The sequence below is a fragment of the Haemorhous mexicanus genome, chromosome 3 (genome assembly GCF_027477595.1).
Source record: "Haemorhous mexicanus isolate bHaeMex1 chromosome 3, bHaeMex1.pri, whole genome shotgun sequence".
Taxonomy (NCBI): domain Eukaryota; kingdom Metazoa; phylum Chordata; class Aves; order Passeriformes; family Fringillidae; genus Haemorhous; species Haemorhous mexicanus.
The window spans coordinates 67,585,786-67,610,061 of record NC_082343.1 but is presented as its reverse complement, the minus strand read 5'-3'; the positions used below and the strand labels follow the sequence as shown (position 1 = coordinate 67,610,061).

General features: G+C 37.8%; 1 protein-coding gene across 1 annotated transcript in view; it reads right to left on the bottom strand.

Moving 5' to 3' along the window:
- MAN1A1 (mannosidase alpha class 1A member 1) overlaps positions 1-24,276 on the bottom strand; it is a 141,362-nt gene that overhangs the window by 46,419 nt on the left and 70,667 nt on the right. The window contains exon 5 of the mRNA XM_059842212.1: positions 14,325-14,419. Coding sequence (XP_059698195.1) covers positions 14,325-14,419 — 95 coding nt within the window. The remainder of the gene's footprint in view (positions 1-14,324; positions 14,420-24,276) is intronic.

The window sequence follows — 24,276 nt, the reverse complement described above, 5'->3', positions numbered from 1 at the left end:
AGAGTGTCCAAAGGTGGGCCATGAGGATGGTGAATGGCCTTGAGGGGAAGCCACATGAGGAGTGGCTGAGGTCACTTGGTCTGTTCAGCCTGGGGAAGAAGAGACTGAGGGGAGACCTCACCACAGTCTACAGCCTTATTGTGAGGGGAAGAGGAGGGGCAGACACGGATCTCTTCTCTGTGGTGACCAGTGACAGGACCCAAGGGAATGGCCTGAGAGAAGAATTGAAGTTTTGCCATTAAGATTCCATACCTTCTAATGCTGAGAGGAAAAACCTCAGATAGCTACAAAAAACCTTGAGGCATTCATATACATGACTGAATTTGGAGGAGCTTTTGGACATTGGTATCCATCTCAATTCTGCAAGCACCAATTTTCTCAGCACATCTGAATGAGATACAGCATGGGATATCATTTACGGTTATATGTTATCCTACATATCTACAAACTAATTCTTTGTCAGATGTAATATCTTGTGGTACGTGAAAGCACAGAAAAAAAGTGCAGGTGACCCGACTGAAAGTTACAGTGTGATCAAACTGGTTTACAGTGCTGGACTGCCTAATCCACCACAGAATGACTTCAAAGAATACATAAGACAATTAAAAATATCTCTTTCTCCAAATAGCTGCATGTCATGTAACTACTATTGTTTTGCCATGTGCAAACTGAGCTTTATTACTGCAAATGCTCATGAAAATTGTGTTACATTGGTAACTTGAAAGAAAACAATTAGCAAATTTGAAAATAAAACAATTTGGAAACTGAGGATATTGACAAAATGGGTTTGAAGCAGATTCAAACCATTCAATTACTTGAACAATTCAAATATGAATTATTTGCATCCATGTGTCTAAAGAGAAAGAAAGCCAAATTAACTATATTCTTTATTAATTTGATTTGTTCCAAAGTGATTTGTTCAATATAACTAATGCAATAAACTGCAGTGCTACCCATTTGTTAATTTTGAAGTTCAAGCTAGTTTATTAAATTAATTTTTTTGCTATGAAAAACAAAATGGAATATTTCAGGGCCCTAAAACCACTGATATGCCACCGGCTGTGAAACACAAATCAATAACCAGCATAAGATGGTCACCACCACTATGCATTATTCACAGTCATTAAGGTCAACCACAAACCTCAGACAATTTGCAAGTTCCATACTTAGTGTTTGATTTTTTGTAATTGTTTTGATTGGTTGTTTTGGGGGTTTTTTTGTGTATCTGAGAGTTATGCATAAAGCAAAACTGACATGAGATCTGCATGAATCTTATTCTCTTCCAATAAACCAACAAAATTTCCGAGTAGGTCCTTTGTAAATTCCAAGGCTGTTATTTGACTAGAGCCTCATTACCTCACTTCCCCACCTCCTTTGTATATTTTATTGTCATTATAAAGCAGTCATATCTTTTTATTTTTGCTTAAAATATTTGATTTAGCTAGCTCTCTGCTCAGATTGAGCTGGATCAAACAAAAGAGATAGATGGCTTTGCTTTACTTAGTTATCCAAAGCCAGGTTTGTGATCCCCCACGTGCCCTGAGAACAAGCAGGTCAACAGTGCCAAACAAATATCGACTTTAAGGCACTTTTGCATTTACCCACAAAACACAGCACAGCAAGTGGGGAACACTGGGAGAGACACTTAAGAAGTTCAACTCCTGAGCTGAACTAACCTGCTAATGAAAACACCCACGTTGATTCCTTGATCTTAATTATTCACAAGCCCTTAGGCATAACCCGCCCACTATTCACCTATCAGTAGTATCCAATTTGGACTCTCTAGCTAATGCTTTCTTTTAAAGGAAGCAATAACCTAGGGAGGAAAAGCACATGTCTTGGAAGTGAAAAACCTAAGCCTGCTGAATTCCTGGAGAATGTCTCAAGTACTAGAAGAAAAGCTCTTCTAGCAAATGCTGGCCATTTTCTGTTGAAATTTTGTTGTAAAAGAAGTGAAAGGATAAGATTAACTGGACTGAAAACTCCTGGCTTTTGGTCTCCCACAACACCTTCTCTAATGAATTCCTAATGAAAACGTAAGAACAAAATTCCTAAAATGAGACAAGCAAATTTCCCAGAAGTCTTATGTAAATAAATCAGGTGGTTATAACAATCTGTTCACTGACAGTGTAAGGATACTGAATAGTTTTAGACCTGATCTACAGGTCTGATCTACACAGATGCTTTGTGCTTTTTCCCAATCACTTCTTAAAAACAAGACTAAATATAAACCATACTGAGAAGATTACAATTCTTAATAGATTTTAGTAGATCAGGTCTGATAGTTGCAAAACCAGGCGGTCTGCTTAAGAGCATTTTCTCTTATCAGTTTTGCTGCTGGGTTCCTTGTTGTAATTTCTGTTCAGTATTGTCTAATTTCCTAATAGACAAGAGGCTCTGAGCACGAGGTGACCCACAATAACCTTCACGCCTCATAAAGAAAGCAAGAGGGGCACAAATACTCTCCCCCTCAAGTCACCTTGTCATGCTAATTCAACACACCTAGGTAATTTCTATTTCTCCTTGCATTTCTGAAAAACATATAGGGATAGATTATGAAAAATGCAGACTAGCATGACCATTATGGTAATTGCACTGGTTCCATTTATTAATTTGTCAAAATTAGATCAATAGAAGTTTTAGTAACACCATTATATTACTTGATTAGTTTTGAAAGTGATTATCATAAGAACTCTATCTAATTGGAAGCATCTCAATTTACAGGATACATCAAATTCTCAGTAGCATTTTAAGACACTTCAACATATGCAGGTCAATTATCAGTAATCACAGTTTCATACAACTGCTTCAGAAGAAATTTCAGTACAACACTGGAAAAGAATGATAGATGGTTCTAAAAATTACAACTGAACCTCAGTTCTGAAAGATAAAGATGAACTTCAGCTCATGTTATTATGGTAAAAGGCCATATCCAACATCTATGGTGTTAAAACCATTCCGAAATGCTAAAGATTATAAAAATCTGAGCAAGGATTAGAGAACAGTTGTCTACCTTAAAACAGATGATGATAATTTGTGAGGACTGCCAAATTACTGAAATGCACTAAATGCACTCATGCCCAGCTGCACATTAATTACTAGATTAGAAAGTTATAATTAATTTTCTTAATATCACTACACCGCTTTTCTTCCTTGAGTTAATAAAAACAGATTGCAATCAATCTTTGTTAATTCATGCTGCAGAACATGACTGCCGCAGCTATTTCCATACGCGAAGAACTCCGCATGCACAGCTCTTGCACTAATACCCTGCCTAGAAGCTGAATCTTCTGACGTTTTAATGAAGTGTTGTAATAAGGCCAATAAATTATAAATTATAATTTGACTTAGTGTAGTTGGTAGAAAAACCACAAAAGCTTAAAAATGAATTCTTAAAGAATCTTCTTAATGACAAAACTTAGAAGTGGATACCGTGTTCCAATGTCTTTTGAACAGGAAAAGAGGGTTTACTCCTAGTTGCATTGTTGAAAACCTTCACTGCTGAGACTTGTAAAATTTCTTCATCAACTGACTTTGTCATCAGAAGACATCAAAAGTGCTCCAGACCTTTGCACATATTGCAAGAAATTTTGAGAACTAGTAAAGGAAAACAACTTTACAGAGATACAGGGTAAAGTTCATCAAAGTTCTCATCAAGAACATTCAGTTATAAATGCAGCAAAGATAATTAAAGCAGCATTCAAAGAGCATATATTCCCTTGTGTCCATATCTGTGTTAGTAAAAAAAGGTGGTTTTTTAAGATGGAAAGGATTATTCAGGAAAAGTCAAAGCACCATTTTTTCATTTTCCATTAAGCCCAAAAGTTGGCTTATTTCTCCAGCCTCATTACTGCTTAAAATGTATATCTTTTTGCTCTCCTCACTTTCCCTCCTTTGTAAAAGATGAGTGTAGAAATATGAGAGTTATGACATTGTGGCATCCAAAGTGTGGTAGCCTATTCTATTTTGATCTAATGGAAGTCTTCACATGGTCAGATTAAGTGTGAAAGAAAGAAAGGGAAGAGCAAATGTCAGCCACAAATGAAGGTTGACAATATTTGTTATTTGGGTGATTGTGATTTGTAATGTTTATGAAGTCTTCTGGGGAATGGTAAAAAGAAAGTAATTTTGTATTTGTGAAAGACTAGAGATAAGAAAAGGGATTTTAAGACAATATATAGCCTTCAGCAGCAAAGGCAGGCACAAGCTTTTTATTACTTTTTTTTTCTCCCAAGTTTCCCTAGAGGAGCCCAATTTGCAGTTACACTGCTAAATGTTATAAATATGTTTTTTATACCTACATGTAAAACATCTCTAAGTTTGTGTTGAAGTATACATACACTACCCCTCCACCCCCAATGTATAGCAAAGTACACAGGGGCTTGATTAGCACTCTTTCCAGAACATTCAAATATTTCAATATATTTAAGATCTTAAGGAACAATGTAATGGACTAGATGATACACTCAGACAAGTAGGATTGTATGGATCAACTCTTCCATTAATGATCATACCTTAAAGCAGCAGCTTTAGTGTGTGTCCCATCGAGGGGCTGCAGAGAGCCAATCAACTAGTGACCTCAAGAACATTAGGGATGTAGGAAAGCAAGGAGGTAAAGAAGGAAGGATGGATGGGGGGATGGAAGATAGGAAGGGGAGGAAATGAATAACAGTCTGCCCAGAAGTCTCAGAAGACATATGTGGGACAATACCCAGTACAATTCTCAAATATTAATTTTCATATGCCATCAAACTGAAACATCTGGAAAAAGGCTCAAAGAAGCAACCCCCAGACTGGGAAAACATGACACATCCAGAATTCAGATTCCTCTTGTGGAGGATGTGTGGGCAAGGACGGAACACAGTTCAGCAGAAAAAGCTGTCTGAGCTGAAAATGACCACTGGTGTATTCTCCTCCAAAATCAAAATGGATTAGAAGAGGGGAGCAAGCATGGAAGAGGAGCAGCAGGGTTAGAAAATACACAAAGTAGAGCAGGATCAAAGACAGACTGCAAGAGTTTTGATTTACAGAAGGCATACCACAAAAAGGAACTGGATGATCTCAGAACCTTGGTACTAAAATATTGCAACTTAGATCAAAGATCTGGATGTTTAAGGGACACTATGAGAAACAACATAGCTGTTTTCCTACCAAAAACTGGGCTGTTACAATGATCAAGATCTGGATAACTATAAGTAACACAGCACCACAGGCATCTGCATTTAATGCTGGGATTCTTGTTTAAAAACAATTAGGTGCTCTGTATTCAGCTGGGTGTATGAAGCTGGTCACAATGCTGAGAAAATGCAAGTACCAATCAGTAATTATGCATACCTGAAAAGAAAGAAAACTCTTGAATTCTCACCAAATCTTAAACATAACTGAACTATTACAAATAATAAACTTTTGTTTCTGTTAAAAGGTAAAGCAAAAAATGAATCTGTATGAATGTTCTTACTAGTCTAATACACAGACTGATTTCAGGGGGAAAAAAGCCCATTTTGTGCTAATTTGTTGTTTAAAATGTCAGTCTAAAAGATTAAATAGAATATGGTACAAGAGTATCTGACATATCCAGGAAAACACATATGCCATGAATTTCAGAATAACAAAAGGTGTCAGAAGCAGTTATGAATAGTCATCTTAAAATTAAACATGCTTATAAAAATGGCACAACACATGCCCGTCCACACCGGTACAATGAAACCAAAAACCACAAAATTCAAGTTTCACAGCATTAATTAGATTATGAAGTGCTAAAAAGAGAAGTTGAAAATTCAGATAAGTAAAACTGCTATTTGTGATATCCATGATGCACTGGAACTGTGTCAGTTGCAGCAGGGTTTTGGCTGTCCAGCTGAGAGGCCACGGTTTGGGTGGAAGTTAAGGAGAGAGTCTCTTGTGCCAGCTGCAGTAAGAAACCAGAAAATGATGCATAAAGATTTACCAATACATAACTCTATCTGTGTGTTTATCTGAAACCAAAGATGTACTTCAAGAAGTATTGAAGGAACTTGCTTTATCAGCATGGGGAAAAAAATCCAGTATTCTTTGAAGATAACAGCAGAATCTGTTCTCAGTAACAATATCTGAAAAAACACACTTAGCAACTCTTGTTCATGCTCATCATTTTAGGATGGTAGGAATGCAGAGTAACTACAAACATCAGTCAGCTATTTCCTTGGCCAATCTCAATTCCTATTACCTACCATGTCATATAGGTGCTTAAACCACAGCAGAAAAAATAACCAAACAACCTCACATAGGTGGAAGTATCAAATTCCAGCTAAAATACACAAGCAAAGCACTTTGCAAATGCCCCCCTCTCCACTTCTCATGGTCATTTCAGGATTTCCCTCATGAGAAATGAGTCATGGATTTTGCAGGCAAAATCCTGCAAATGTACATAGACTGTAACAAATACATAAAGTAAACAACTCATAAGTGGCTTCATAATTTGTCTGTTGGAAAATTCTTAGGTGGAACAATCCCAACACAGCTATTGTTTTTAGATAATGTGTTTTTTCTGAGGTAAATTGAATTGCGGTGGAAGTGACTGAAAAGTACTTCTGCTCATTTTATACATTTAATGAAACTTGAAGTCTCTAGAAACTGATTCCCTTCCCTCTGAAGGAAGCCTCTCTTGACAGTCACATTTTGTCTGCTGTAAGATGATAATTTACTATACACAGATAAAAATTAGGTCATACATGATACAAGCAATTAAAAGGGAAATGATCTTTAACCAAGTGCAAAGATTAATGTGCCTACACTCAGTGTCAGCCTTCCCAGCACAGTCATTATCAGCCATGGAAAAGCCAGGCCCTGGGCACTTGATTTCAGGGCGGGATAAATGCTCCTCAAGCTGCTCCACAGTCCTTTTGCAGTGTCCCATTCCAGCAGGAACTTGTTCCTGCAACATGCAAATGTATCTTATCTGGAACTGGGCCTCATCCTGCACGTCTCCACAAAAAACTCCAACTCTCAAACATGTCTGGCCATTCAGCACCAAGGGCTCCTTGCAACTCCTAGGCAATGGGAAGGTATGGCATAGAAACAATTCCTGATTATCTGCCAATATCGAGGTGATAACAGCATTTATCCAGATAAAGAAGGAGCACGAGCAACACCCTCAGCCATACGCTCGTTTATAAAATCCTACTTTCAATAAATGTGATTTCAACAACTTGCAGAGGAGCAAGAATGGTTTTACCTCTCAGGAAGCAAACAGAGGATCTGATGCAACTTTCCCACCCTATGTCACTGCATTTCAGTGAAGGGCTGGTTACAACCAGACTGGCAGGAAATTAGATGTACATGCTTGGTACATGCCACCTATTGGCACATGAACTTCCTAGTCCTGGTTTCTTCTTGTGCAAAACACAAAACAGCTCAACCTGCTCATCCTCCCTCTTTCTGGCACAGAAAAGCTTTGTATCTTCTTTATAAATAACACACCAAAAAGCAGTTCCCCATTTTTGTTAAGCCATCAAGACAAAATCTCATAGTAGTCAGGGAAGGTGTTGATACCCTGGGCAGTGTCTGCTGATGAGGGGCACCAGGCCCAGGCAGTGGAGCCTCTGGTAACCACCTGGTTTCTGTGGGACTGTCTGGCAGCAGGTTTGTTTGGTTTTGTGAAAGAACATTACCTATTGTTAGCACCACAGAGATCTATAAAGTGTTTGTAATTGTACATTTTGTGCTGAGGAGTACCATAACTAATACTCACATGGGCTTTTAACACAGATAAGTAATATGATAATTATGAACTTGCAAGTACCTATACTCATTTTGCATTGCACTAATAAACTGTGGGGAAAGAGTGTTTAAACAGAATCTGGGACTAGAATCTTTCTTTTGGCTATAGAGAAAGCACTTCAGCTGAGAAGGATATTTTGCAGTAATAATAATAGGTCCCAAATTCTTCCTGTGTTATTGCCAGAGGGCAGCCTCCCACACAAATTCTGCATTACAATATTGAATTGAAGCTGCTAGTTGAATAATAAAGCCTATCATTATGGGCTATCACCAAAATAATATTTTTCTTGATTCTTTTCCTTTCTCGACAAAGAGCTATATTGCTTGAACCATCTCATGAAATTTTTGTGATATTATTATAAATGAGATTTTTTTACCTTGCTTAATGGTAAATCAGACATCACCACAGGTCAAATATACTGAATATTGAATATAAAGCACTAGTCATGTAATGTGGAACCAGCTGCTCATTTAAGCTGAGGTGACAACACAGCAAGGAATTCCAGATGAGGCAAAGACATGGCAAGGAATTTGTTTCCTGTGGTGTTCTAACATGTCCTAAAACATGGAAATTTCTAATTTTCTGTTATTTAACATGCACAAATATTTCTCCAGGTTGTTTTGCCTTCAATACTGACTCAATAAATGTAAACTTATTTATGAATCATGCAATGAACTGAAATGGCTGTGCTGTAAAAATGTACCCTTTGCTGAAATCATCCTTGTCACTAGTTACTTATAAATTAGGATGTAATTAATTTCCTCATCTCAAGATGTCAGTGCTTCCAATTAATTGTGCAAGGTCTTCTTTAGTCAATGGAAAGAGATCAGTATATCCAGACAGCAGATCATTCTATGCCAAAACATATGTTTAGCAGAAAACAAATAATTTTTAGAGAGGCAAAGTTCAGCCAGAATTTTCCCTTTGCATCCAGTGCTAATACAAATCCACACTGTGATCCAAATGCCTGAAGGCAAAAGTCTGCTTTTCATTGGTCTGTTTAACTGCAGGGGAAATCTTAGTGTTTAACTCAATATCCAAATCCTTTTTTGTTATTATTACCACTTTATTACATCAGTGGAGTCATTTGCCAAAACCACACATACAAAACCTCTATAAAGCATGTCTGCTACTTTTAGCTTTTTTCTTAGGTAATTTTGATTTCTTCCTCTAAAATGATGACAAAATTAGACAGAAGGGATATAATTAAAGATTTCATCTAAACACAACTTCTGCATGATCCTACAATAACAAACTGTGCAGACAGTGTAAGCTTTTTGTCTCGAAACTCTCTTTGAAAATAGGTTTATTTTCACCAAATACAGTAAAATTTGAAGAATAACTTATTTACTTAATTCTGCAAATCTCTGCAAATTCTGCAGGGTTTTTTTTAAAATTTCTTTATTTTTTAATTTATACACTGGAGCTAGCAGTGCAACCCAGAAAAATTAAATTATCCATCCTGGTTAAATCTTTGCAAAAAAATGCTTCTTATGTCACTTGGATAAGTAAAACCATGAACTGCTAATTCTTTTAAAGAATATAGTACCATACCAAAATTTTGCAAAATAATGCAACAATCAATCACATTTCAGACATTTCTGACTGTAAGTGGGAGAATCAAGCTGTCAAAAAGGTTTACTGAACTTACATGTTTGGATCCCTTTGTAATATTCTCAAACTTTCTCAATGCATTAAAACTCCTTACTAACTATAAAGGTATGTACTCTTAGATGCATTATGATGTTTTGGAGATGTCACAGAACTCAAAAAGAACCATTCTGTTTTATGCTGAATTATTTCCTTAAGAACACTGGAGTTTTTCTAATGAAGTACCACACACACAAGATATTTTGAAGACCATGAGACTTCAGATATGTTTTGAAATTGTGAATTACTTTGAAACTTTGAAATATTTTCAAGCAAATCTCATTGTTTAAAGACCAACATTTCATACCTCCAAGTTGGTTGGTTTATTGGCCACATTTCCAACTACATGGAAAGTGCTGAGAGAGAAGCTCCTTTAAATGCCTGCAAATTAAAACACTGCCACGAGCAGTCTGAAATACCAGAGTGAGTGTCCCATAAGACAGCACCACCTGTGTGTGTCATCCTTCCAAGCACTGCTGCAGTTTCGCATAAAACCCCTCTGCAAAGCAGCCAGGTTCTGCTGGGCAAGCTGAGATGGTGGGGAGAACCATCCTATTTAGCACTACTGTCAGAGAACAGCAATCTTAGCTGGTGGTAGAAAGTTGTTCTATATAAAAAAGCTGTGGGTGACTTTTTTCTTGCTATTTTCTTTTTTTTTTTTTTCCAAATGATGTGAGATAAACAGTGTTTGAAACTGTGCTGTGGGTGCCTCTCCTTGCTCTGAATAAACAGTGGCTGCAAGGGCTCAGAAGTGTCAAGAAACTCTAGTTTAAACTAAACACTTTGTGGCAATCAAAAAAAAAGTAGTAATTTTGAAAGTCAAAAGAGGACCTGGCTTTAAAATCATGCTGACAACATCCCAGTGACATAAATACTGCAGCTCTGTCATTCCATCCTCAGTTACCTATGAATAACTACTTTGTGCAAACAATTTAGCAAGGCCCCTGCTATTTCACCTCATAAAATATGTTATATTGAATGCAACTCAGATCCACTATTTATGTACAATCAATATTAAACTGTAAAAGGTAAAGAATCCTGAACTGACACTAGGTACAGTAAACATTCTACAATTACGGCAAGTAAATCTTACCACTCCCTGTGGTTTGATTTCAATACAAATTAATCACATGAATTTCAAACTCCTCTTTTGTAACTTCTGCTAGGCTTTCCCGCTCTGGCCCAGTCCAACAACATCTCACAGCTTCTCCTTCTATACAACACTTCCCATGACCTCTTTAAGCCAGAAATTATTATACAATTTAGATTTGTCAGTGAGCCAGAGAAACAGGCAGAGTATCCCCCTTAGCCACAACAGTTATGAACAGGCTGGACATCCAAAAAACCCTCAATTTCCAGTTTGTTATGTTTCCAGAAATAAAAATATTATTTACTCTAGATGAAACTTTTTCATTAAGGCAAGGCATAACTATTTTTCAAAGTTTCAGATGCACTTAAAGGTTATATGCTACATTGATTCTTCATAAAAAGGCAGGCACTTTAATGCCTAACAGTATTGCTACATCACAGCACACTAGGCATAATAAATAACCTTAAAACCATGCAACCGGTCAATGTATAGAGAGCAAACATTTAATGGAAAATATATTCTTTCATATAGAAATTCTTCTGGGTTGCTTACTGGCAAAGAGTAATATGGTCTTATTGGAAATAGTGACTAAAAACCAGATACAGGTCTGTTTTCAAAGGGGGAAAAATGACATAAAGACAAAATTTCCATCTGAAAAAAAAACAAACAAACAACCCAGACTTTTATACTCAGATGTTTATTCCTGATTGATTCAACAGAATAACAACAATCTGGGTTGTTTTCTGTATTTGACATTTCGGCATCATCCCATAAACACAAGCCCCATACAGCTTCCCCTTCAATAGTTAGAGGGATAATAATAAATACATATGTTAAAAAGATTACTTGATCTTGCAAACTTGATGCAAGTCTGGGTATTTGTCAAAATTACTTAACTCACCAAGCAAGTAATTGCTTAGTTAAACTTTTAATTTCAGATTTTTTTTTTTCCTATAAATCTGAGAGGTAAATTACAGAAATACACAAGCAATCTGATTGATCAGTTATAAACTACTCTAAGTTTATAGAGAGAAAGAGAAATTACAATTTTAGCATGGAGAAGCCAGATTGTCCCAGCTTACTAGGAAGGAGAAGAAAGAAAGGATCTAGTGGTATTTTCAGAAACTGTTACAGTTGGCATTTTAAAACTACTGAAACAAAGGATATCTAAACAAAGAATTTGTGTGAGAGAGGAAAACAATTAAGTAAACAAATAAAGAAATAAAAGTGGCTTTGCCACTTTGTGCTTCTTGTCCCCAAAGATAAGACTCAAACCTGTCTGTCAACCCACCACTGCTTTACACACTTCTTTCTTCTACAGCCCTTTTCACCCCTGTTTTAAGCCAGAAGAGTCCACAAGTGCTATACCACACAGTTTACTTAAATAAGCAAGTGAGCCATAGAAGGAACTTCAAATTTTGCAGCACAAGCAGAAGGGAAAAACAGATGCTGAAGATGAACTGAAAATGCAAAGCAACATCAGAAATGTGGAAGTGCAACTGAAATTTTAGAAAGAAAGAGAAGGAAATCCCCCTACAAACCACTCACTGATCTAATTATTTAAATTGTACTTTAGAGACCAAAGGAAGTTTTTCAAGCAAGCATACTCATGAATTGGCAAGTATTTTTAGCTGAAGAATAGTACAATGAACTTTTTATCATATTTGATAATAAGAGTTCCACAAACAAGACAGTAAGTGTCCCATGATTACTAAGTGGTGAGGAAAGAGGCAGGATGAACTGAAACAATGGAAAAGATAAAGAGAATAATACTTCAGTTGGATGTCTTTGGTATGCAAGGAGACAAAAGCACATATATATGTTTACACTCAGAGGCATGCAAGAAGTGAGCAAATCTGGCTATGATGATACAGGATAAGCAGAGAAAACCAACTATTTTCTGAAGAACATTTGCAAAGTTAAACAAATATCCAGCTGATCTCTTAATCCAGAAATAATAATTTAAAAATAACCACTGACATCCATAATCTATTGTGAGCGTTTTCCAATTTGAAGCACAAATCAAAATAAAATCAAACAAAATACTAATCAGAAATGAGGCACATTAGATCCGCAATGTACGCGGGCTTCAGTGGCTTAGCATTTCCTAAGCCTGGATGACAGCATATTTGTTTACTCACAGTATTATGGAAGAGTCATCTACTGAAGGTCAAAGCTAGGCAGATGTGCAAGGATTCAGAATGAATGACCAAGAACCCAGCATTTCATGTCAATTTTTTTGCCATAGCAAAGGAAATTATCTCAGCAGAAGCCCTCTTTCACTTTTGTGCCAGGTAAGAAACAAACCCCTTTTGCATTACCACCTTGCACTGCTGGCAGCTGACATCTGTAGTGCCCCACAGCAGTTGTTGTGAGAAGGTGGGAACAAACCATAAAGATTTACCACACTATTTGAACTACATGCAAAAAGAACATTTATATATTAACAGTTAAGGAGGGATTTAGATAAGGGCTATATAAAAGATATATTTTTAGCCTGAATATTTTATGCATGCTTAAATATTCTATGTAGAGCAAGGTATTGTTTTGCTGCAATTACAAACATATGCAAGGCTTTTGTATTCAGAATTTTCTCTGCCAGCTTAAAAACAAATAACCAACATGCCTCAAGCTGCTGTACTACTGAACTTGTGGAGAACTTATTTAAAGCCTGTTGTGAAAAAATTATTAGCATGCATGTAAGTAACCAGCCAAAGTCCATGGACCATCACCAGGCAGCAGCTAACCAGCCCCTTCAATGAAGAGAAAGTTCAGGAGTCACTAACTCCCTCCTGCTTCCACACCCAGATGTGCTTTTTTTGGCTTTCTGCCACACTGCTGTTTGAAAGGAAGGTGGAAGATAAGCCTGTCTGAACTGACATGCCAGTGGTTTCTGTAGGTCTGGCCCTGAGCAGTTTACTGGGAAGCTAGAAGCAAACACAGCCAATCAAGCAACATGTCAATGTCCATCCCACTCTGGGGAAAAATTGCACTCATTAATACAGAGCAAGCAAGGGACAGCAGAAGATGCTGACTGTCAAGGAGGCAGCCACTCAAAAAAATACATCACCATCACACACACACAAATTATTTTTTTTTACTTTCTTGTGATGAGCGATGCTGGGGTTTATTGTCAGTATGAAGAAAGCTGATGTGTCCTTATGAATACACAAATACACACCACAGGTGTAATTTTCAATATCCTTCACCAAGCAGTGCAAAGAGACCATTTTCTTTACCAGCACAGTATCAGAGGTAGCAGTCCTGAGTTGGACCAAGGAATTGCTGACATGTCTGGAGCCAGATAGTGGAGGCAAGAGTGACTTCAGGAAAGCAAGCATCTCCTATGGAGCAGCAGACACAGAGCTGCCTTCAAACCCTGACTGCCCAAAGCAAAATCACTCCTTGGGAGAGGGTAGAAAACAGTGAGTCTCTTGTAGCCGGTATTCCCCTTGTTTCTTGGTATGAAGGACATACTTATACCCCATTTGAAAACAGGTAAGAGTAAGAGTAACAGGTAAGAGTACAAAGTGGCTACAAAACTTTCAAAGTAGCACATGTCCTAATGTTTTTAGCCTACCTAAAACAACACTAAAAGGACTTCAGGATGAGCAACATACTAACTGACAAAAACACACTGTTCTGAAATGAATAAATATATTTCTGTACAAATCCTTCTGTGTGCAACATATATCCACTTAAATTTCCCAATTTAAACTATAGAACTAGAAGGACAAAAACTCTGCAGCAATTGTAATAGTTTTGTGGCAAAGATGGATTCAACATAATTTTTTATGTGTTTCTAGTAAAAAGCAGTAGTTTTACCTCTTGATATTAAGTAATGCCCAAGGTATCCCAGTGGGAGTGTTGAAAGCAGGTAGCAATTTCTCTCCAAGCTCCACTGCCTTTTTTCGGAAAACCTGAAAGTTAAGAAGAAACCAAGTGTTGGAACATGGTAAATTAATTTAGCTATTATCATTATTGAGCATATGTTACAATCCGTCTCAGCACAATGAAGCACCCCTGCTCCTTTAGAGTGATGTCAAAGGAACGAAGCAGCACAGCCTGTTTCCATTGCACCTGGTGAGGAGAGAACTCCCACAGCAGGAACACACAGTGACAATGCCCAGATGACCTGCTCCTGGCACCACCAGCATCGAGCCAGAGCCACCAGCACAGCCAGACCTGACACTGCAGAGCAGGTCACGCACTCCTGGCTGCCCCTGCCAGGCACCCTGTGCTCAGGGAAGGGGCTGTGAGCCAAGGATGCTGCTGCACCCTGGCTGGCTGCCAGCAGCTCCCTGTCCCAAGTGCCATGTCCTCCTGGAGCATGGGGACACAGCTGCAGCAAGGCCACCTTTGCTCTCTGTCAGGTTTGTTCATGGGGCTCAGTTGCCAACCTTGCACGGGCAGTCTGTGGCAAAAACATCCCCCACATCATCATAAAAATAAACCTCACACATTTTGCAGTGCTACACTCTTTATGGACTCAGCTGGCTTATACCCAGAGAGTGTCAGTGCCACAATTAATCAAAAAATTGGAATATACCCCTGCGGCCAATGAGACTTAACTGATGCGCAGCATATAAAGAGTTTCAGCTTCCATTTCAAAAACATGAAGCTGAAAGATCCCAAATGCTTAACATATGCCCACAAGAATGACAGACAATTAAACAAGAGGAACTTTTGTGTCCAGGTAAATAGTTAAAAAGCTGGAACAAAGAGGATTTTTCTTTCTTTCAATTGTCAGCTCAGCTCAGGTTACATTAACCTCACTGTTTGTGCACTGAGTGCTCTACAAAGAGAGTTTTTAATTAGAAACAATATTGTTCCAACTTAAATATAGAAACCTATTTAGTGATTTCAATATGTGGATGTTCAAGGCCTATCTGCTTGGAATTTCACTGGGATCTTGTGCAACACTGAAAGGGATTATCCCAGGTGTAGTAGTCAAAATAGCAAAGTCACCTTCATTGTTCTCTCTTTCTAATAATGGTTCCCTTCAACTAATTTTTTTCTCCTTAGACATATTTATGATGGATTTATATTTATTTATGTATTAGAAATCAGTTTGCACATCTGATGCATCTTGTAGTGCAGCCATGCATATATGTTTATGTGCATATATAAAGATATTTGCTGGGCAAAACAAGGTTATGAAGAAATTTCTTTCCACAAAAATAAAATACAGTTTGTAAAACACGACCTTCTAAAAGCCACATTGAATGAAAGGTTTTTATTATTGAAAAAATAAGTGATCAGGAGAGAATATAAAACTCTGGAACAATCATGTTACTATAAAGAAGTTCCAGACTATCCCATCCCACGGTCTCTCCACATGATACAGATCTCAAAATTTCTCTGGCAACAGTCCAAGATTTAGAATTAAAGTAAAAGATATTTTGAGGGAGGTTAAGTAATTTCAAGCCAAATTATGTCTGGAGTCAGAAAACTTTGTTGAGTGGATTGCATCAGAGTGCTGGGAGAAACCTGAAGCAAAGCAGCAGGGAAAACAATTTGCTTGGAAATCCCTTCACAATCCATGGTATTTCTGACTTCCCAGTTTACCAATTATATGGACTCTGATGAGAATTAGTTATGGATTTGTGATCTTTATCCAGCACATAATTCAGTCTTCTTAAAGCCTTGGTGAACACTCAGAACCAGCTGGTGCACAACAGAATCACCTCTTAGCAGATTTCCTCGGGAGGAGCAAGGGACAGTCACCCACCCGGAGTGCACAAGCTTTCCTTCGTTTCACAGCCACGTTTTTCACCTTGGTCAGCTGAAACCAAACCCATCCTTTGCTCTTGTAGCACAAGAGAGGCTTCCCTCAGCCTTTCACAGCATTTGGAGTGATCAACTCATCAGCCTCTCTGCCCTGAAACATGGAAGTACTGACAGGAGAGTGGCTACAGTCATCCTCCTAAGCCACGGGCACACCAGGACCCTGATATTCTGTAGAAGCATCTGCTGCACAGCATAAACCCCCTACCTTCAGCCATGCATAAAGGGGCTAGATAGATATCTTATGGAATGCTGTTAAAGGTGCCACATGTATTCTTTTTAGCTGATTACGTAAGGACAAGAGGAGATATCCCCTTCAAAAAACACACACTTAACCACAGCAGAGGCAGCAAGGCTTAGTAACTGCTGTACCTTGCAGGCTGCATCAATCCTTCATCCTTAAAAAGATTACTTGCAAGCTCAGAATAAGATCTTTTAGAATAATTGCTTCTGGACAAAAATATGAGATTTTAGCATCCTAATTTGATGTAGAACGATAATGCTTCACTTTGAAGTATTTCTACCAACTCTAACATCTTTTTAAAATTCTACTGTATTTATTTTATACATAACACAAATTCTCTCAGAAATTGCCTACTTTATGGAAATGTCACAAACAATGGCTATCAAAAAATAAACACGTGAGATACAAAGCATGAAGTATTGTTCCACGTATGGATATAGAAGGAAAAGGTAATTTAGTCCTGTCCCAGCTAGTGCCCTGAACACCAACATTAGAATACACAGTGAAGCCAGGCATTCTAACTTCTTTCTTGTCCAAAATGCACCTCTTCCAATGCACTAAACAATTTTCCTAGTAGGCAATTAGGAAAACAGAATTTTAAAATATTTTTAAACCATGGTACAATTTTGAAATGAGTGCTGAGGTGAAGATGCACTTCTTGTTTACATGAGAATTTCAACAGGTTATTATTAATGCATGCTGGTGATTTTCCTTCTCCTTCCAAAGTTAAAAATAAAAATCAACTATGGACATTGTCTACTTTTATCTCTAGGTCTTATTTAACATGGCTGAACAACTGACAGGTAAATCACTGTCTATGAAGAAGAATGGCATAGACAATAATGACAAGACTACAACAACACTGAATGACTGAGCACAATAAATTGTAGCCTCCTGCAGTAAAATTATATTCTTTCAGCTAGGGTAAAAGGGTGAAGATAAATAAAGGAACCCCTTTATTTCTCAATTTGCAGCTTTAAAAGTTAATAATAAAAATAATAGGAAAAGCAGGTGCTGCAATTATTGCACATCATCCACACTGTTCATTGTATTTTTCTTCTGCAGAAACCCACAGTATTGGACAAGAAATAAATATTGTGCTGGGTAAGACTTTTTTTGGGTAATAAAAGTAAATAAACAATAGGAACTTCTACTTATTATCTCTGCTTCTGAATTGAATTTCAACTTCAACTTTTGCCAAGCCCTGATCCTTCCTCACTACCACCAGGAAAGTGATTGGTAAGCACAAACCATGACAGCCATTACAAGAAGGACAAAACAAAGGCAGAAATGACAGAGCACAAAAACCAGAGACATATAATAAAGGAAAACATCCAGGGCAAAATTTCCCAACCCAGTGGTTAGAGCCTGAAGGACCTTTCCTGGCTTTTCCTCATGAATGCTCATCCAGCAGTAATGAAAGATTACTTACATGAAGTACTCCAACTAGGTCAGACCTGGGAGAAGCTGTCACAGCCCCATACCTGAATCCACCCTTCATTCCATGCTTAGTTTAAATATTTACCTACAAATACAAAAGTCTACAAAACACTCCTGAGGCCTCTATCACTTTCTCCAATGCTTTATCATATGTAGACAGCATCCTTTTTTTTAAAAAAAGGAGGACTGTGGAGTTACTTCCTTGGCATATTGGCATTCCCTTTACCAGGTGGTGCACAGAGTAAGCATCTATCCCCACTACCATCTCTTCTTTTAAATTGAGGATTATCAGCAAAGTACCAAAATTACCTTTAAAAGCAATGAAGCCACTAAAAATTGCACTGATATTTAACTCAGCTAAACACCATACTACAACAAAGAAAATTATTCTAAGTGAAGCACTGTGATTCAAGAAAGAAAACAATAATTGAGACCAGTCGCAACAATAATTGAGACATGATCAGTATTCAAAACTATAAAGTTGGGCAGGATACAAAATGCTTTCTCAAGCATTTCTCTTTAACCTAATTTTTGCTAGTAGTCAGACTTTGGATGTGAGATAATTCTCTTTTTAAACTCTAAGGTGTTACTAACATTTTTTAAAAGTATAATGCTGATTCATACTGTGTGAAGGTCCTGTGAAAGATGGACTCCTCCACTAAATAAGCAGAGATTCCTTCACACTCTGCAGTCCTACTCAAAATCAGCACTAATGCAAATTAGATACTTACTATAATCATACACTAGATTAGGCAGAAGACAGAGTTACTATACTTTCTATTTCAATCTCTGCTTATATTAGTAGGCTGTGAATTGTTAAAATAAGCTCAGGGCTAATAAAGAAGTACTTTCACTGTCCTTTGAGTTACCAATCTTGAGTCCCTTACAAACACAAAAGTCATGTCAGATCACCAGCATTACTCCAAGACAGCAATTCTTTAAAGAACTTTTGAGTAAGCACTGGTAGGTAAACAAGAAATCCACTTCACTATTGCACACACTCATCTTTCCTATTACAGTCTGTTAATTCCATAGGCAACACACACACCAAGCCAGGGAAGAAGACATTTTCTCACTCATTAGATAGCCTTAAATATTTATTAAATACATAGAAGTATCTTTGGTCTTCATAAGAGAGAACAAACTGACTAGCTAAGAGATCCTACATCCAGAACTGTGATGCTAATGTTAGAACACCCAATGCCACAATCAATCAGATCTTGCAGACTCTTCCGTCCATTAACAAATCTTATTAGGGAAAAGAGTGTTCCCACAGAGAAACAAGGCTCTGCCTGCAAAGATGCAACCACAGGGCAAAGACCAGACCTGTCATCTGGTGAGCACTGGCTTTCATTATACTGCAAGAATGTTATCTCCTCTGGATAAACAAAAATGTTTCCTCTGGCTGGAATGACAAATCCCTTTGAAAATGTCAGATTACCTCATTGTAGTTTTAATTGCTATTGCTAATCAGGAAGAAAAGAAAGCACAGGAAACAAATATCTTAGAATTGCGTCTGTGGCACATCTAATTTTAAAAAAGGCATAACATGGTACAGCATTATAAATTAAAGAACAGCCAGAATTCTGCCTTAAGAAGTCCTCCAGATAAAGGGAACCAGAAGTTAAATTTTAACATCAAAGGAAGAAATACTGTACTTTAATCTTTTTTTCAATTGACAAAGACATTTTGTCTACATTTCTAATTCTATCAAATTAAGCATTTCTCATTTTTGTTTTTATATTTACAGATAAAAACTGACAAGTCACTAAGTAAGATTTATTGCTTTCTTTCCTGTACCTGACTGCCTTTCCCAGTAGGGTAAGGAATGAATATTTCAGTGCAAAAGCAGAAAACGAGAGCAGAAAAATGAGCAGGGACAGGCCGCTTTCCTGCTCTTCAGAACACTGAATAGAAATCCTCTCAGCATAACAAATGTTGATTTGGGTTCAAAGTGATCTGCTAACAAAAAAGAACCCTCTCAGAACAACTTGTTCCAATACCTTCTTTACTGAAAGATAATCCAGGATTTTTGCTGTATTTACATTTGTTTTATTTTCACAATGAAAGACTAGAAATGCTACAAAAATTGAGGTACTCCACCTGACATAACAGAATGCTTGAAGCAGTCTAAACTAAATTCTGCCACTATCTGCAACACCAAGTGATACCACACCTAACAGTCATATTATTTGAAACTTATTTCCTATAACACATTTTCAGTGTTTATGACAGCTGGACAAGTTACCCAAATGCTGGTGTTAATTCATCAGCAACTAGTGCTTTTGCAATTACTGTCACCTTGACACCAGCAGGTGCCAGTGAGTTGTATTTTATTCAGTCCTCACTTCCAGCTGAGTTGAAGCAATTTATGAATATTCTGTGCTAAAAGGTGAGGAGACAAATTAATAACATTTCTGGAAACAAGCATTATAATGAATCACATCAGTGTGATCATCAGTGCCAACAGAAGAAGCCAAATGGCCTTCAAAGAGGACTTTCAGAGCTGTAGAAGTATTTTGTACACCCACATCCACAAGTGTCAAGAGTGTGTTTTGAGCATGCTCCCCAGGAAACAGACTGTCTTCAAGACCAATTTCCTAGCTCTGGGCCAGCCCTGGTCCTGCTGGACTTGAGCATGTGAAATGCCACAGCAACACGAGCCCACCTCTGTGGGGGGATGGAATGTAAGGGAATAGAGATAGTGCTGAAGGCAATCTCACCCCTAAAGAGATGCAGCTGTACCAATCACCAAAGATTAGGAACAGGCCTGCCTTTAATAGGCCACAGCTGTGTGCAATAAGGATGAGTGCTATAAAAGAGTAAGTTAACTGGTCGAGAAGAGAGCTGGAGTTTGTTGGCTGTGAAGAAATAGGCAGTGCTGCAAGGAGCTGCCCAAGAGAAATCACTGAGAAGGTATGGAAGATTTGCAACAAGATGACAACACACGTCCAGCACAGAATTACACCCAGTCTCAAGTTTTCCTAGGAGAATACAGAAGAGGGGGACAGTGCATTCAAAACAAGTGGCTCCACCTGAGGGTACACCTATAGTGGTCAAGGATCAGCCAGAGCTGATCAACCCAATTGCACACACTGACACCAGTCAGCACCACACTCTTCACCATTCTGAGTTTTGGGAGGGCTTTCCAGTTTGCAAATGTAATGCCAAACCCAAAGCACCTGTGCCCATCTGTACAACTCTTCTCAAAACTTCTGAAAGCTGTGGTTGTAGAAATATGCAAATTACTTACTGCAGAGATTCAGGCAGCTTGTGGTATCTGTGAGCAACCACTCACCTGCAAACTGCTAGAATAGCAGGTGTCTTTTTCACAACTACAGGAAGTAGCAAACACGAGTAAGCTTTTAGCTTTGTACTCCACTTTCCAGAATAATCCAGTATGCTGGTCACCAGCTCGTAGAAGAAAGTTCACATAAAAAAAAAAAATCTGCTTATTACAAAAATTAGATTAGATTAAAAAAAAAAATCCCTTCTTTATTCAATTTGCCTTTTTTTGTTATGGTTTCACTGGCAGCAAGAAAATTAATTTTCTTTTCTAGCTGATTGATGTACCAAAGAAGTCACATAGTACCATGAAGAGTATCCCCTCTGTGGAAAAGATTGTAAAGAACTTAATCAAATGGAAGTAACTGGATTAGTGAGAGATTTCCAGATTTCATTCAAATGCACACAGCAAAAAGCACAAGCCCCCTCAAGTTATCAGCAGTAGCTAATGTATGTAATTACTTCGGTTATTTTTTAACTAAGAATTTCTAAGTAGATATACTGTGTTTGAAAAATCTTATTTTAGAAAGGCCAGAATTAAATGGTACAAACTGTCAAAAAAGAGTGCAAGGCACAAACCAAAGAAATAATGTAATGTACAGTAAGTTTCCCATACCTCACTTGCACATTAAAACTTAATGAAGACAGGAATTACTAGATAACTGCAGAATTCAAAAAATCATAAAGGAATACTTTGTTCCTGTTATATTTGGTTATTTTCTTTTGTGCTATTCATGTGTATTTAGGATTCCTTACACAGACAAACTCCAAGAACTATTTAGGAGGAAGCACTTTTAGACCACAGGAGAAAAAGCAACTGTTCATTTATCTACTAACGTCAAAAAGCTAAGTTTTTTTAAAGCTTATGTATACTTGAACAATTAGAAGCTTAGCTACAACCCATTAGCACTGGAGAGCTTATGAACCAACCGTTTAATAATATCCCTGCTGCAATAATTCAAGAAAAGGCGGTGATGAATGCAGTAAACAAACTGCAATGATTGCCTGTAATAACAAAAGGAATTTGTTACTCACAAAAGCCTTTGAGAATGCCTCGCCCCAGAGTCAGGGCAGCTTTAATTTTTCAAGAGGTGTGATAAGCAGCATGCACAAAGAGTACCGGGTCGGATTTACTGCACGCGTACGGATTAACTGAGTGCTGGCAAGCGGATCCCGAGGCCCCAGATACAGGTAAACAAAGCTCACACCTCCAAACACTGTGCTCAAGTCTTAAGGCTCTGAAATACCACACCACCCCAAAAACATAAATTATGGAACAGCTCAGTGTCAGCGAATCAGTGTCAAAGATCTGGGGTGCCATCTTTGTGTCCTATCAGCAATAGAAAGCCTGGAGCTGCAGGTCTCCAGTCAAATTAGGCATTTGTTTTAAGCAAGGACAGATGGCAAGCTAGCAGGCATTATAAGTGTCAGCAGCCATGATGGAAGGCTGAGCCCACATCTAAGAGCTAGTGGAAGTTTTAAATCTCTGTTTTTACACAATATCCACACAAGAGGAAGAGGATCTTAACCTATACGAGTTAAAGCTATGGTATATCCTGCTTTGAACAACAGGCACCACTTAAGAGACACCATGCAACTGTACGACTAAAGTATGTAGAGACACTAGCACTAAAAAACTCTTTCCCAAGGCCCCTCTGTCTCCAACAAATAAGCCCTCTCCAACCTGTGGAAGTCCAATATTCACATATTTGGATGTTGGTGAAAGGCACTGTCAGCCCTGGAAGAAACTCTTAGAATTACACCAGGCAAGGATGCCAAGAGTGCAGAATATGTCATGCATTTAGTAGTGAGGTCTTCTACAGGTCAGGAAGATGATACATGCATTTGAAAGTATATTGTATATAAGTGAATGCAACTGAAATTAAAAATATGGCATATAAAATGGAAACTCATTATATTGTGAAGTGATACAGAAAACATCTGGATGTCATCTTAAGAGGTTGGTGTTTTTCCTGATTAAGGAAACAGCTGCCTTAGTAAAATTACTCATATCCAGCAGTAACGAAGAGTATCTTTTAGCTCAATTCTTCTGTTAAGCCACAAGCATCTGCTTCCTAATTTTCTTTTTATTTAATCTTGTGTACCCAGCTCAAGTGCTGTAACAACAAATTTAAATAGCTGCCTCATTTTATATCTTGCAAGCTATCATGACTAAACAAAGAACAGCACTTTGCATATGAAACTTTCCTTTCAAGCAGGTGACCATTGAGGGGTGATTTGCAACACCATCTGAGTGAAAGCAGGGGGTGGGGTGGAGGAGCCAAATAAAGTGCATGGGGAATCAATAACTACATCCTCAATGCAGCATGAAGTGCTTTCAGAAGATTCATTCCTAGGCTTGTAAATTTGACTGTATATTTTAATTCCAATACCATTAAGTGATTTAGAGTGATGCCTTCACTCTAAATGACAATCCTAGACCATGGTGGCAGGCACAGAAAAGGCTAAAATCACTCTGTGCACATAAAGGGAGTTCTATTTTATTTTTAATGGTCACTCTGTAGCAAATGGGGAGCTGTTTGTTTCACCCATGTTATGTGACACTTGCAAGTTTCTTCCAGGCACTAATGGCAAGAGTTTTAAGTGATGGTTATCAATTACACAAGTGTAACAATGTGAACAGGATACCAAGGGTGCATGTTTTATTTGTTCTTCCATTAATTTTTTTCCTTACTTCATTTACTCACTTTAATATTTTACTCCAACACCAGAACAACAGCTTAATGAAATTACTCTCATCAGTTTGAATCAAAAAGATCCTTGGATAAAAGGGTCCAAAAACTCAGGGTTTCCCATATTCTGCCATCTCCCTTGAACTGACCACTGGCAAACCTGAGCAGCCCACTGAACAAATGGAACAAGTAACTACTCCGTCTTTTTGCTCTGTTTGACCTCAAAAAGATGGGCAAACTTCCTCAATCACTACATAGTCTTGATCTGACACCATCACAAGTATTTTAAGTCAATTACTTGTATCATTCAGAGGCTGGTCCTCAAATG